The sequence below is a fragment of the Trachemys scripta genome, chromosome 22 (assembly GCF_013100865.1).
Source record: "Trachemys scripta elegans isolate TJP31775 chromosome 22, CAS_Tse_1.0, whole genome shotgun sequence".
NCBI lineage: Eukaryota > Metazoa > Chordata > Testudines > Emydidae > Trachemys > Trachemys scripta.
In genome coordinates this window covers 500,486-516,470 of record NC_048319.1, presented here as the reverse complement: position 1 = coordinate 516,470, position 15,985 = coordinate 500,486, and the positions used below count along the sequence as shown (strand labels likewise).

Here is a 15,985-nt window from a genome sequence, read left to right as displayed (position 1 = left end):
TACCTTGCCTGCTGCATCCTAGGATTGCATTAGCCTTTTTTACAGTGATGTTTCATTCATGCAGACAATGGCTCAGATTTTCAAGCTTGGGTGATTTAAAGTTAGGCACCTAAATCATCTCTTACACTTAAAGAAGTGGCCTGATTTTTAGATGGGTCGAATGCCCCCAGCTCTCTGTGAAGGGCACATTTTGGCCAGAGTATTTAAAGCCAAATAAATGTTTCCACTTTTCACTGGCACTTGAAAATGAAACCCAGAAACCATGGCACCATCACTTTTGGCATCAGGGCCGGCTCCAGCCAAAAAAAAAAAAAAAAAAAGCCGCGATCGTGATTTGCGGCGGCAATTCAGCGGAAGGTCCTTCGCTCCCAGCGGGAGTGAGGGACCGTCCACCGAATTGCCGCCAAATAGCTGGAGGTGCCGCCCCACTCCCGAGCGGCTGCCCCAAGCACCTGCTTGCCAAGCTGGTGCCGGCCCTGTTTGGGGTAGACCAAGGAAAGTCAAATACTCAAGGCACCAGCCCCTACATACAACTGCTAGTCAGATCCAGAAAAGCAGTGTTTTTATAGATGAGAAAAGTAGAACAGTTGGCACTGGTAATGGAGTAGCAGCAAGAACCTCTAGTCTAGTCACTCAAAACCAGCCCAAGATGCTAATGGCCACAAGTTGTTTCCTTTTTGAGGACAGCCTATTGGCCAGTATTAAGTGAATTGGAAGTCTCGGTGCAGGCGACAACAAACAGATATCCAGATCACAAGGTGGCACTGGCTGTCCTGCACCTGCCTTTACAGACATCTGTATAGCCTGTTATCAGGCTGTTCTATAGTTAGAAATGAGTCTTCAGTCTCCAGGGCTGTCACCAGCTCTAAATTCACTTAAAACAGAGAACTCAGTGAGAGCTGCTGACTTTTAAAATCAATATTTTATTTTACTTGAATGTGCAAATAAATATTAAAAAAAACTACATTCAAAGAGCTGGCAAAGCAATTACAAGCCCCAAAGCAAAGATCCTTCAAAAAAATGGAAGAACAAACTTTCTTTAATCAATTTCATGCTAGAAGATAGACAGCGTTCAAATGCTGAAATCTCAAATGTTAGCAGGCCGCTCTCAAACACATTGGCACCACCCACTTGTTTCATTCACATCATTTGCTACTATCACATTTGAGACAATAGTGCTGTAAAGGATGAAATTCTCACTTAATCCATTCAGATTATAAATTAAGGTTTACAAAATAAGGATGCTTAAAAATACCTGAAGTACACTTAAAAATGTTGGGGAGACTGACCAGGGTCCATGCGTGTATTAGCCTTACGCACCCTGGGAGACTTAGAATCAATTGCATTTTAAGCCACAAGTTGCAAGCTACTTTCTAGTAAACATTTGTCTGTATCACAAAACCATAACAAAATTTGGCACAGTTGGTCATCTCTGCTTGGGACAGCAGAGTGTTGAACAGGACTGAGGTGCATTTGTAGAGCTGTGTAGAGGAAAAGAGGATGTTGCACTAGTCAGATCTATCCTAACCTCTTACAGAGCTCCATCCCTTACCTAAAACAAGTCAAGGGCTTTGAAAAAAACCTTCATATCATTTCTGCCACTGGCATCAGCTGAGCCCTGGACAATGAGAATCTGGGTTCATGGTACAAAGCGCACTGCTGGCAATGGATGTGCATGTGGGCACAAATGCCAAACGGTCACAGATTATCTTGCAAAAAAGAAACAACTGGTACAGGTTTAGGTCAAATGTGCACAAATGGCCCATTTCTTCTGCTGTCAAGTGAGACAACTGCAAAACCAAATGCAGTACAGTGGGGTAAACACAGCACGACTCCCATAGGCTGCTACTTGGGTCCAGCAGAAATTATAACCATAAAAACCAAACCACAGAAACAAACACATTAGGGGGTCCAATTCCCCCACAAAGGCCAGGAGACCTTGGAGTCAGGGCTGAAAAGAAGCTAGATTTGCCTCATGACACCACGTATTTTACACAGTATTATGTGCTATTCCCAGGCTCCTGCAATACACAAGTGAACTGAGGATGGGGCTGCAGGGCTGCCTTGACTCTGAACTTTCTGGTCCTTTTGCTAGGTTTAAGTCAGAAGACGAATGTAGAGTTCTGTGTGGTTCGGAGCATGGTGGGTGGGTGGTTGTTTTTTTTGGGGTGGGGGGGCAGAGTTCAGGAGGAGGTGCAGAAAGTGTCAATGGAATAGCTTGTCTACACTGCTTAAGCCTGGACAGAATCCTCCTCTGAATACACATTTCTGTGCGTCACTGCAAAAGAGAGCATCTGTACAGACATCAGCAAAAGAGCAGCATCTAGGAAACCCTCCAAGCCAATGCAAACATGCTTTAAGAGCTCCATCTACTGATCCACTTTGTAAGTGTTATTATCCCAGCAGTACTAAGATATGTGTCTGCAACATACAGTCTCCAGAGGCTATCAATCAGCATGCAAAACACAAACAAAAAACCCAGACCTCCTCATGGATTTTATTCCAGCTTCAAGCAGTTCCTGAAATGAGAAGGCAGGATATTGCAGCATGACACAGTTTTATAAAGATTGACAGGGGATCCAATACAGAATTCTCTGCAGAGGCAGAGAATGTGCCTGGGCTCACTTGCTCAGCAATGCAGCCCACGGAGCCATTTCTGATTTGCGCCTGTTCTGAAACCCTTCGCCAATCTAGCTGTTTTAAAAGTCGAGAGTCTCATTTCCCTCGATGTCTCGAGATTTGGCATTTCCTCACCACAGCAGCAGTAATGCACGCGGCATTCATAGCCTCGTTCGTCTGAACTGATAACGCAATTGAGTACCCGCACCCATGGCAAAGCCAGTGATCTGTGCCGAGTGCTCCGGGCCCACTGGCCCTGAGGGGTTCTATTAAGAAGTTCTGCAGACTGAGGCATGGCATGAAATGCAGAGGAACATGAAACATCAAACACTTCAAAAAGAGGAAGCAGCTGCCAGTGTCCGCTCTAGCCCCCATCATGCTCTACACTGGCTAGAGCATGCAGCCCCCTCAGCCACCCTGCAAGCAGCCAGGCCAGCGTGGCCTGTCCCTCCAACGCAGCCGCCATTGGCAGCCCTTCTGGAGCTGAGCACTTGGCACCCCCCAAGTAGCCAGCCCACCTTGCTCGGCCTTTCCCGCGCCGGCTGACTTGTGGTAGGCTGACGCTAGAAAGCTACTGTACAGAGTGGCAATGCTAAGAGCCCTCTTCCGGGAATGGCTTTAGCTCTCTTCATGATGACATAGCCTGGAGGATTACACTGCGAGGAGACAGTTCTATGCCATATGGAAAATACATCATAACCCAAAGTAAAATGCTGTTTGGATAAATATCATTAATACATACATTGCATTCCCACCACTAGTCTCAGAGTAAAAGTGTTTTGCCGGCAAAGCTCCTGCTTGGCATGGTCACAGGGACGAGTCTCTGCTCATGGTGAGGCTGGACGGCGACTGTACTGGACTCTGTATCTGTTCACGGGGACCCCATGGACATTCACCGTCTCACAAGTTGTTTTGCACGGGACCATGTCCTCGTCCTCATCGCCCATGAGCCAGTCTTGAACCAGTTCTGCTGCCTCCACTGTAACATTCTCTTCTAGCCACCTGCTGTGCCACTCTTCAAACTGCTGGTGGTGCTTGAGCAGAACCATGGGCTGCACCTGAGACAAGGACAGGAAAGGTCACTGAAAGGCTCACAGGGGAGAAGGTTAAATCTTCAGTTCTCTGGACACTTGAGACATTCATGCTTTAAAACAACCAGAGAAGCACATATCCCTTATACCTGCCTCTAGAGGCTTCTGCTTCTTAAATGGAACTATCCTCCTGTGCAGCTTGCATGGTAAAGCTATGCCCAGTAAACTAAACTATACAGCATTTACGAATTCCTTTGCTATTTCAGCCAATGTGGAGATGTAACTCCAGGGAGCAGTCTGGAGGAATTCAGCCACGAGACTCCTGTCACTGCAGGTCTCGCAGTTCAAGTTCCCCATCTCTGCCAGTGCCTGAGCTGTTGAGAGAACAACAGGACATGCACCTGCTTGGCTCGGGAGAGAGTACCACGCCTGTACATGTAATCCTCAGAGTTCATGATGAACATCATTTTGTGGGTGTTGAGCCTGAACCTGCAGTCCATGTTGCATGCACTCTCCACCCCGATCAGCCTCTTCCAGGAACTCTTCACTTCACTCCGTAGAGCTCTCACTTGCTTGCATTGCCACTTGCGGAATTTTTTAAGGTTCCTAGGACAAAACCAAGTATTATACTTTAAAATCCCTGGCTATTCAGCTTCCACCCTCCTAGTCACTAAAGATCAGAGCATGAAATTCACATTCCTATGCCTGGCTCTTCCCAGGAACTTTGCTTCCAGACCATCCCCTTACCCCCAAGGTTGGGGCACTTTTGTGATGAAGTGCAGAAGGGATTAGGCCTTAAATTCCCCCCCAAAGGAGGGACTGCTTAGAAGACAGTCCTACTCTCTTCTCCTTATTGTACACTCTGTAGTCTGTGAAAACCTGAGTGCTGCCCTCAATGCCCTTGTGCAGAGCGCCACACACTGGCTGCAAACCTGCACCCCAGAATGCCTGTATTTCTCTGGAACAGTGTGTACAGTATATTGTTTTTGAGTTGCTAAGGCTGGAAAGTGCAAGAGAAATAAAATTTTAAGGGACTCTTCCAGACAGGAATAGAACCAAAATAATCTCAACACACAGGGCAGCAGCAGAACCAGCTGTTGTGGGCAAGACACCAGGGAAAGGGGAGAGCTCACCTTTGCAGAAAGACCGGTTTCAGTAAGAAGCCATCGTTCTGGTTGTTTGGGACGCCCTCCACCCCAACGTACTGTTCCATGTAGTTAGCCAAGTGCTATACAAGAAAGACCGTTTCCAAGTCATATCTCCCCAGTCAGAATAAACTCAGTTGCCCTAATAGTGTATTTCTAGGCTGCTTTTAAAGCTGCCTGTACCTAACCCAACCACCCAGAGCCAATTTGCGTTTAAATCCACGTCTGTATCAGCAGCCTCTATATCAAGGACACACAGTCCTCCACATGCTCTACCCCAAGTGCACTCCATGTCCTGGGAAAGCCTGTCCCCCAATTTCGAATGAAATGGAAGGGAATATTCCTGGCAGCCTCCTTTGTCACAGTGGCACAGAGGCGATTCCATAGTCCTTGCACCTTAATTACCTGAACCTCCATAGGGTCTTCTGTTTGGGTTTCTTCTGTGTCTAGTAGCTCGATGGTCATGATCACCTGCCCTTTCCTCTGAAGAAACATTACCTGTAATGAAGTGAGACACAGGGGACGTCACCTGCAGCCTCCAGAGCTGGGCAGGAGCCCAGATCAGTGTGCTGAATTTTCATGGAAATTCAGCTGAACATGACAGATTGGAGAAGAGGTGAATATACAACATGGCACCCTGATGCTTGACCACACACAAACCTAGGCTCAGTTCTTGCTACCACTTTCTCCATTCCTCTACACGGTCTCTTTGGGGATTTCAATACCACCTTTATGCAGATATTCCTTCAACCTCTCAAGCTCTGCCCTCCCCCACTCACCCTGGGTGTTCCCTCCTTCTCTGCCTGCCCCATCACCCTTGGCACAGTAACTCCTCAAACTTAATGCATCAAAACAAAGCTCCATCCTTCCTTCCAGTCCTCCTCCTGACCCTTCGCCCTCCAATACTGCTAACTGCTCCTCTATCCTCCTCACCACCCTGATGTTATATCAGGCTTCTCTCACACTTACTCATGCCTGTCCAAACTGTTGCCAAATGCTGCCTGTCCTTCCTCTACAAGACTTTCCTCTTAATTCAATCTTTATTATTAGAACCACGCTCCCAAGCTTTGGTTAACACCTGTACTGGCTACTATAAGCACCATCTCTTCCCTCTGCCTCCCCACCAGTCCCCCTGGAACTAACCTCCTGGGCCCTCTGCAAAGATGCCTTAAGACTCCATCCTTCCACATTCAAATCCTTCCTTGAAATTCACTGTCCACAAAGCCTCCAAACTTTAACCCTAGCACTGAAACTCACCACGCCCTTTTGGACTTGCCTAGGTCTGAGCGCAGCCAGCATTCATGCTGTGCCGAGAGGGCAGAAGCCCTCTCCTTGCCCGCTGCCCTGTCAGGAAAGAGCTTTGTCTTTTTATTTGCCTCCAAAGTGCCACATGCCCCCATGGAACTATCTGAAAAGTAATATATTCACTCAATGGCTTCCTGTGTGTCTGAATAGGAGCAAACTCTCTGGCGGGCGCCTGGTCACAGCCTCCTTGGCTAGGAGCTACAAAGATAGGAAAACTCCCCAGCCATCTGATCCAAGAGATGAATTAAACTCCCCTGGCCCTAAGTAACAGGATTTGGCTCATCTCTTGGGAGATGGGCTATCAGGAGAGCATCAGACTGCTGCTGTCTGCACCACCCCAGTCTGGTTCCCCTCTGCTGTGGGTAATTCCCCTGAAGCAAGCTCTCACCTTGAAGCAGTTCTCATCTGCCATGCAGCGCTCAGCCTTCCACTGATAGCTGGTCTCCTTGGCTGCCCGGACACACCTGGAGGATAGGTTGCCTCCAGCAGCACCTCGCTTTCTTTCACTTAAGTAGAGCTCTACAACCTTCAGGCAGATATCATCACTCACAAGATGGTGAAGCTATTATCAAGAGAAAAGGGAGTCAGCAAGTTTCTAGCAAGAGTGTTACATACACTGGTGCAACCCACACTACTCCCTTACCTCTGTCCCCCTCTCCCATTTTGCAATGAATGTAACAGAGGGAGCAAGGGGCAGTCAAGGCAAAGCATTTGTTTAAACATCTAATTGCTAAAGTGGTAATGGAGAGCTTGATAATATAGTGAGTGTGAATCGTCTAATTCAACTCCTAATCAGAGCTTCCCAATGGCTCTGGTGGGGACAGTCAAGTGTCACCAGCAAAGAAATCAATGAGATGTGTAGTCGTAAGTTAACTGGCCATAGGAATTTCAGCTCACAAACTGCATTTTCTCCTGTTTTTACCAATAGTCGTTTCCTTTGACTATTTCCTCTGCCTTTTTTCCACCACCACCTAACAGTTGTATAAACACCTCAGGAGAAATCTTGGCTTCTTATGTTTTTAGGATATCTTGTAACCCTAATGGTACTATATAAAACAAAGAGGGAATACTGAAGCTTACAGAAGCTGCAAGTCCACAGGCCTAGATTTTCAAATGCCAATTCCTTTAAACTGTGATACTCAGGATTTTTAAGCTAGGGAGAGACAGGGAGGGAAACGGAGAGCTGAATGCCTGTCTCACCAGGAGATACATTCCAAGTGTCACTCCAAGGCGAAGTTCCTCTTCACCTTTACCCTCACCTTTGCGAGCTCTCTCATACGCACAGACAGACCTGTTTATCAATAGGACAAGGAGGGGCTGTCCACCAACTGCGCTGTGGAAGCACTAAGAGATGATTTGAGAGACAATTACCTGGCGGACAATATTCTGCACCAGCTTGTCCATGGTGAAGCCGATGTAGGCGTGGATAGTGAACATCTCCCTCAGAGTGTCCTCGTACTGCGTGGGGTCAATGTTCCCATCCAGCAAGCTTCTCACCATATCCAAGAATGCTGGGTAGTATTCCTCCAACTCCACCTCACCTGGGCAGGAGAAAACAGCAGTCACTGCATACAGGAGGCAGAGGGTGGCCCCGAGACAGGGGACAGAAGAGATAACTGCTCTAGATCTAGGACATTTGGCACCAAGAATATTTTTTAGACACAAGCAAGACTCTTCAAGTGCAGCACCAACCACATCTTTCCAGATGCCACTGACAGCACACGAAAGACCCCATGAGAACAGTGTGACTATCTGAAATGGTCACTGGGGCAGTGCTTGACTCAACTCTCACACGTGTATGTATTTTAAATGTAAGCAACAAACTCCAAGACACTTCATAACAGTATTTTCCCATGTTCTAGAAATACCTACATAGAAGACATAAGGTATATATCGAACAACAGCCAATGGGCTTGTAGAGGTCTAAATGAACAAAAATGTGTCCCTTGACTTGTAAGTTATCCCCTAACTATCCTGGTTAATACATGCAGGTAACATTAGTTATGAATCCATAATTCTCAGACACTGGAGAGGTCTCAGTATCTATATTCCTCATATTCATGCCAGCTGGTCTCAGTCATTGCAAGTGGCCTCTGCATAAGGCACTTAGAATGCTAACAGCAAAATAATTTCCAGACTGCAGAACGCTCTTACTTGGTTGTTTCAATCTCAGTTCCATGGCTGGATCATTGGACTTTTCTTTCCTTCCCTCACAGAGGAGTTTCTCCCTCTCCTTTTCAGTCCGATACTCTAGAAGCTGCTTCTGAGCCTGACGATAAATCTTTAAGAGCCTGGAGCAGAGAGTCTGGTGAAGGCGGAGGAAGAAATACCAATTATTATTGGCAAAGAACAGACTATAAACGTCGTCCAGAGTTTTGTGAGGCTCAGCAGCAGCGGCGTCACAGAAGCCAGCTTTCTCCTCCAGAGGGCTGCTTGGAGGCCCAGGCACATGTTTCTTTCGTAGCTCAGGATTATCCAGGTTCTGTCCCTGATGGTTTTCTCTGTCCTCATCAGTCGACTCTTCAGAAATACTGTGGTCCGGGAGCGGAGAGAAAAACAGCTGCGGTACAAAGTGATGCACTATTTGCCGAATGGTGGCCTGATCTTCCTTCTGGATAGTGGGCTGTCGTTTCCCATAGTAGCTAATGAGCGAAGCCGCATCTTCTAGAATCTGTTTATCCTCATAGATGAAGATGAGGTGAGGCTCATTCGTGGTGGCACCTCTCCCCTCTGAATGCTGCTCCTGGTGCTGTCATCAAGAGACAAACCAGTCAGACCCTTCCAATCCAGCCTCAAGAGCCATTCCCACCACAACACACACACACGCCAAGTGTTAATGGCTAGGCTGGGGGACAGAGGAGGAAAGGGGATATTTATGGGATTACATATGCTATCTTTCTTACATCTTTATCTACAAGTTATATATATTTTCGAGCATTCTTCTCACCCACTCTTGTCATCTTAAATTATGAGCTCTTCAGGGTAGGTAGGGATGGTATCTTCCTCTATGTTTGTACAGCGCTTCCCACAACAGGGACCCAATTCTGATCTGAACTTCTGGGCATTACCATAATACAGAACAATATAAACAGACAGGATCGATTGTTTGTTAACATATACACCTCATCGTAGACGCTCTCAATCTCATTCAGCAAGCTCTTGGAGCGCAGGGCTTTGGTGTCATTTTGTTTGAAGTTGACAGCCTGGTGGTCAAGGGACTTTAAGTACGCCTTCTCATACTGCTCCCGCCAGACCTTGTTGAAGCCCTGCTGGGCTTCCCGCCATTCCTCCTCTTTTGCTTTCAACCTGCATAATGCAGAACAGACAATTTGAAAACCATACCACAGAAATTCACACACAATGTTTTAAAAGCAGCCTGCTGAGACACAGCAAGACTTTCAGTATTCCCAGGGGAAAAAAAAAAAAAAAAAAACACTTTGGTAAATAGTTATGGCTGGGAATATAAAATACTGTAGTTCAAAAAACCTCTTAAGTGCCAGAAGCTCAAGCAATCCACAGTAGAGATGCCTACGCCTGTAGCCTGATTTGGGGTGGGTTAGTAGGTAGGTCTCTTGCATGACAGCTAAACTTACTTTTAATATAAAATCTATAAATCTAATGCATCAAATACTATCAAAAAGATATATTTATACAGACAAGCAGATTAATCCTTAGGGCTACACACCTTAACTCTGCCCTCCTTTTTCTGGAACAATTTTCTCGGGTCCTAGGAGATCTCCACCTAACTGTCTCTGTCTTAAATACAAGGATTCCATCTGACCCGGCAGATATGCTGGGAAGTGGGAATGGCTCAGAAGTGAGGGGCAGAGCTAAATTTTCCTCACAGGCACTAAAGAAGCTATCACAGAGCAGGGTCCAGGAACAGTGGGTGTTGTGTGAAAATGCCATAGACGGCATTCAGAACAGGAGACTTGGCAGTTGGGGATGGGGGAAGTTAAAAGCTCACGCACCAGGGAGAGAACAATTGGAGGGTGGGACTGATTTTCTTAGAATATTAGGGTTGGAAGGACCTCAGGAGGTCATCTAGTCCAACCCCTTGCTCAAAGCAGGGCCAAACCCCAACTAAATCATCCCAGCCAGGGCTTTGTCAAGCCTGACCTTAAAAACCTCTAAGGAAGGAGATTCCATCGCCTCCCTAGGTAACCCATTCCAGTGCTTCACCACCCTCCTAGTGAAAAAGTTTTTCCTAATAGCCAACCTAAACCTCCCTCAACTTGAGACCGTTACTCCTTGTTCTGTCATCTGGTACCACTGAGAACAGTCTAGATCCATCCTCTTTGGAACCCCCTTTCAGGTAGTTGAAAGCAGCTATCAAGTCCCCCCTCATTCTTCTCTTCTGCAGACTAAACAATCCCAGTTCCCTCAGCCTTTCCTCATAAGTCATCTGCTCCAGCCCCCTAATCATTTTTGTTGCCCTCCGCTGGACTCTTTCCAATTTTTCCACATCCTTCTTGTGGTGTGGGGCCCAAAACTGGACACAGTACTCCCAATGAGGCCTCACCAATGCAGAATAGAGGGGAATGATCACGTCCCTCGATCTGCTGGCAATGCTTATACAGCCCAAAATGCCGTTAGCCTTCTTGGCAACAAGGCCACACTGTCGACTCATATCCAGCTTCTCGTCCACTGTAACCCCTAGGTCCTTTTCTGCAGAACTGCTGCCTAGCCACTCAGTCCCTAGTCTGTAGCAGTGCATGGGATTCTTCCGTCCTAAGTGCACTTGTCCTTGCTGAACCTCATCAGATTTCTTTTGGCCCAATCCTCTAATTTGTCTGGGTCCTCCCTCTGCATCCTATCCCTACCCTCCAGCATATCTACCACTCCTCCCAGTTTAGTGTCATCTCCAACTTGCTGAGGGTGCAGTCCACACCCTCCTCCAGATCATTAATGAAGATATTGAACAAAACCGAGCCCAGGACCGACCCTTGGGGCACTCCGCTTGATACTGTATTTTCTCTCTTTTTAAAAAAAATTAAGCTGTTCAGCATGTAAATTATAATTTTAAAGGGAAAAATCAACATGAGATCCCCACGCCTAGCAAGCAGAGGCTCTTTGGAGAAAAATGGCGATAAAAACCTGCTTTTAAAAATGTAAGTTGAGATTATATGGCACTAGTTATGTAACGGTCATTGGACCTGTAACAGTGCTGTACCATATGCAGAGATCACCTCTAACAACACCACACCCTTGGAATTCGCTGGTTCTCAGTGAAGATTAATCCATAAAGGAGGTTTTTCAGTTATGACTGGACAAAAAAAATTAGAATTTTCAAAAAAAAGGCATACCCTCCTCACCCCCACTTTTCCAAAGTCTCATTCAAAATGACACGTCCAATTAACCTCATATTTTCAAAAATATAAAATCCTCTCTTCCTCTAAGTGGGACTAAAAGAAGTTTTAGTGCAGAAAGGAACTTTTCTCAGCAAGCCAGGGATGAGCATAACTATAACAAAGGAGCCCCTCTCATGGCTCCATTACAGAGCAATACAGTGTGCAAGTGTGAAGAATTCACAAGCTTGGGGGTGGGGGTGAAACAGTTGATTGTCATGCACTAGAAACTGTATTATAGACTGAATTAAAAAAACATACATGTTAATACCAAAAGGTATCTGAAACCTTTTACACGATTACTTAGCTTTTCAATTAAACTATAAGCATTTTTTATATAATGCTTCCTACAAAGAGAGGATTTGAAAAAAGTTTAATTTTAAAATGTATTTGTAGATGTCTACATTAATACTGAAAGCTATCTGAGGAGGAATCCTAGCTGAAACCAAACAATAGCAAAGCCCCACAGAACTAAAGGAATAGCTTGGTTTACTTATAAAATGAATGAAAAACCAATTTAACAATTTTCATGGCAGGAGAAGCAGCAATCTTGTTACAGTTATCCCCGTATTACACAATCATCACAAAGTTTGTGGTGGGCTATTTTCTACTGAAACATACATACTGTTGCTGCAAGAGCAACAGTGCATTGTCATAATTGGCATTGTTTAAGCTGTTCTCCAATGGGGCTAAGAGAGTCAGCTAATATCTTTGTGACCTATTATACTGAAGTGATTTTGTAAAGATATTCCATTAATTGCTCACCTCTGTCCTGCGTTAGAATCCTACGAGATGAAAATAGGTAATTAACTTCTGAAACGACAAACTTTCAAAGACTACATTAGCTAATTAGATAGAAATGATAGGTGAACCCAAGAAAGAGTTACCTTTTTAAAACTACGGGAACAGCAGTAACCGGATTTTTCTTAAGACTTTCAATGATTTCTGGTGCTTTATCACCGTAGATACGGTAGATGGCTCTGCGCTGGATCACTTCCGACGTTCCTCCCAAGCAATCATCCAATCGAAATTTCTCCTGGTCCTCTTGAGACATCCGAGACAGCTTTTTCTGAACACTCTCCAACACGCGTATTGTGGCCAGATTGGTTTCCAAGACAACATCCAACTGTTAAAGTTCACAAACGATATAACAACGTAAGAAAGGATTCAGCAGCTGGTCTCTGCTCTCTTCTTCTATGCTCAGATCTGTACTTGCATTTCAGTGTCCACTGGCTAGGAGTCACGGGCTCCAGTGAGGATTCTCACTAGGTGGAGCGCTCCGACAGTACTTTCAATTGTAAAATTGGCCCACAGATTTCCTTAAGGGCTATTTTCTGCTGCATTTGCCCTTGGCAAAGCAGGGTGCTATGATGCAGTTGACATCATATCTGGTTTAGAGAGAGATTGTGCTTAGAAATAAAATCCTCTACACCAAAAGCAATATTTAAAGCTATAGCACATGCAAGAGTACCAGCAGGGGCACCTCCAAGCCCTGCATGAAAAGGAGAGTACCTAAAGCTCTTGAAACCTTTCCCTCCTGTGATATACACAGTGGCATTATGGTGTTCGTGCCTCCTCCCCACAGGCTAGAGAAGTACAAAGCAATCACCACTACTGGGGAGAAGTGTGAAAGGGTTAACTTCGGAGAAAAGCAGCCTTGGGAAAGCAAGCCCACACTAAAGCTAAAGTAGAAAGAAGGGGAGGGACTGACACAGCAAGAAGAATTAACTAATAAATTGAGCCCTGCTCAGATACAAATTTTGTATCCGCATCTGATCTGCGATCCACAAAAACGACCTGTGGATATCCACATCCGCAGATATCAACAGATTTGCAGGGCTTTAGATATAAAATTTGGATCTGTATCTATCCACAATCCACAAAAATGGTCCACGGATATAAAGCAGATATCCCCGGATTTTCAGGGCTCTACTAATAAAACGTTCAGCATTTGGCTATTAGGTCTCGGGAAGTCACGGTTTCTGTGACTTCCGAGACGTAAACATAGCCTTGACTATAAATAATTTCAAGGCTCTCGGTCACATGAACAGGAGACCAAGTTGCAAAGTTCTAAGTTGAACAGCAGAACCACCTCAAATCGTTCGTCCTCACAGCGATGCAGCTGCTCCTCATAGGGAGTCTTCTTTGAGCTGACAAACGTAGAGTCTTCAGACCAGGATGGAAACGAGACCCAGGTGTCATTTAACACCTACAACAGAGTCAAAGACAACAGTCTACAGTGTCCTATAAAAAAGGACCTGTTCCTGAGGACCTGGTAGGACCTCTACAAGGGAAAATATAAAGTAGTATATTAACAGTGTTTCTATCAGCAGGTAGCTAGCTAGGTATTTCTGCCAATGATCTGTGTCAGAATTTTAAAATGTCAGTGTTGACCATTTCTCAGACATTGTGTATGTGAACAGTTGCACCCAGACATTGTTCAAAAGATTTCTAAGGTGTCCTTTGCTGCTGTTTCATAAAGGAGGAAGAGATGTTTGTCTGTAATAGTCAGCTACTGGTGATAATGGAGACAAAAATGCCAGTGCCAAGGAGGGTGGGAGGGTTGCTCTATTAAACCCAACTCCCACTGTCTGCCAAGATGCTCTGACTCAGAATGCTCCTTTATAACAAAAGGCAGCAAGTGCTTCACAAACTGGTAAGCTAAACCTACAGGGTTCACTTCCCCTATCACTAGGGCCCTACCAAATTCACGGTCCATTTTGGTCGATTTCACAGTCATAGGATTTTTAAAATTGTAAATTTCATGATTTCAGCTATTTAAATCTGAAATTTCAGTGTTGTAATTGTAAGGGTCCTGACTGAAAAAAGAAGGGTGTGTGTGTGTGTGTGTGTGTGTGTGTGTGTGTGTGTGGTGGTGGTGGTGCGGTGGGGGGGGGGCGGAAAGAGAGAGGTTGCAAGGTTATTGTAGGGAGGGTTGTGGTACTGCTACTCTTAATTCTGCTGCCTTCAGAGCTGGGCAGTTGGAGAGCGGCAGCTGCTGGCCAGGATCCCAGCTCTGAAGGCAGAGCTGCCGCCAGCAGCAGCACAGAAGTAAGGATGGCATGATATGGTATTGTCGCCTTACTCCTGCGCTGCTACTGGCAGGGTACTGTCTTCAGAGCTGGACACCCAGCTAACAGCCACCACTCTCTGGCCACCTAGCTCTGAAGACAGTGCAGAAGTAAGGGTGGCAATACCATGACCCCCCTGCTTAACATAACCTTGTGACCCCCCTGCAACTTCCTTTTGGGTCAGGACCCCCAATTTGAGAAAACGCTGCTCTACCCCGTGAAATCTGTATAGTATAAGGTAAAAGCACACAAAAGACCAGATTTCACAGTCTGTGACGCGTTTTTCATGGCTGTGAATTTGGTAGGGCCCTATATCACTGAACACAGCCAACTCTGAATGACCCCATACTAGAATTGTACCCTGCTTACACAGGATTTTTTTTTAGGCTTTGACTCAAAATTTGCTTTTTGGTGACTCACTGGTCTACTAGGCTACAAAGTCTGTCTTCATACCTGGTGCTGAAAAACTCATTTTATGCTGTGAAATAAAACTTCTCTCCCCCATTCCCGCTGCCCCTTCTACCTATCAAAGACAAGGAGTGGGTCCACAAACAAGTTGTACCAGTTTAATGAAAGGTGTGATTTTATACTGATTTAGTTAAACCAGAGCAACTTTATGTGTGGCACTCTTATCACCAGATAAACCTGATTTATAGCAATTTAACTCAGATTAGCAAATTTACAGGTGCAACCTAAACGGACATAAGCAGTTTTAAACCAGTATAAGAGCCTACATACAAAAGTTGCACCAGTTTAAACAAAGTGATTGAAGTTAAATTGGTGCAATGTCCATGTTTCAGAGAAGCCCTAAATCATCATAAGAAAGCAGTATGTGGAGGGCACTGACTAGCCTGCTTTGGGAAAGGCTATCATTGCAGACAGGGGATTCAGTAGTATTAAGCTTGGAGTACCTCCTTGCAAATGGCCGTTCTTCCGCTGCATTTTGGCTGCTGATAGGTTTTTGGAAGAGCCCGGTAACTGGATCCTATGCGTTTGCAGGAAGCATAATCAATTTCCCGACTCATTCCATCCCCAGATCGATCACTCAGCGGAGAAGCAAATGAAAGCTCTTTCACTCCAAGGAAGGATTTGAACTGTGCAAAGAGTTCTGGGAATTTCCTTAAAAAATGAACAGACATACGTGAGTAATTATATTCCACATCATCACATTCTGTCTGTTTTGTCCATTAAGTATTAATTACTTACTTCACCATCTCTTATATTTCATACAGACCATGGTCAAAACTAAACTGAAACCTAGGACTTTCTTGACACAGCCCTAAGAACTCCCTCTCCATAATGTTATCTGCTTTAATCAATCACTCTGCTTAAGGCTCTTTTCAACCATCCTCTTGGTGGAGGGCTAGAGAGATCTCCCTTCAGAATCCCATCAATACCACTCCTTAACCTGCTGAAGGAGTCTTTGTTCATTGCAGTAAGACACTCTCCCTTCTCTTGGAGGGCTA

General features: G+C 45.3%; 1 protein-coding gene across 4 annotated transcripts in view; it reads right to left on the bottom strand.

The window, feature by feature from the left end:
• Positions 1–1,023: 1,023 nt before the first annotated feature.
• The window catches only part of SIN3B (SIN3 transcription regulator family member B), a 30,061-nt gene continuing 15,099 nt past the window's right edge, over positions 1,024–15,985 (bottom strand). For 2 of the 4 annotated variants that reach the window (XM_034755145.1, XM_034755146.1), the window contains exons 9-19: positions 15,431–15,638; positions 13,541–13,657; positions 12,336–12,574; positions 9,223–9,406; positions 8,255–8,849; positions 7,472–7,641; positions 6,489–6,662; positions 5,201–5,293; positions 4,784–4,878; positions 4,052–4,256; positions 1,024–3,677 (exon numbers count right to left, since the gene is read on the bottom strand). In XM_034755145.1, the coding sequence (XP_034611036.1) occupies positions 3,447–3,677; positions 4,052–4,256; positions 4,784–4,878; positions 5,201–5,293; positions 6,489–6,662; positions 7,472–7,641; positions 8,255–8,849; positions 9,223–9,406; positions 12,336–12,574; positions 13,541–13,657; positions 15,431–15,638 (2,311 nt within the window). In that variant the 3' untranslated portion in view covers positions 1,024–3,446. Of the gene's footprint in view, positions 3,678–4,051; positions 4,257–4,783; positions 4,879–5,200; positions 5,294–6,488; positions 6,663–7,471; positions 7,642–8,254; positions 8,850–9,222; positions 9,407–12,335; positions 12,575–13,540; positions 13,658–15,430; positions 15,639–15,985 lie in introns of those variants that run through there. The other 2 variants (XM_034755148.1, XM_034755149.1) reach the window with 2 other exon arrangements.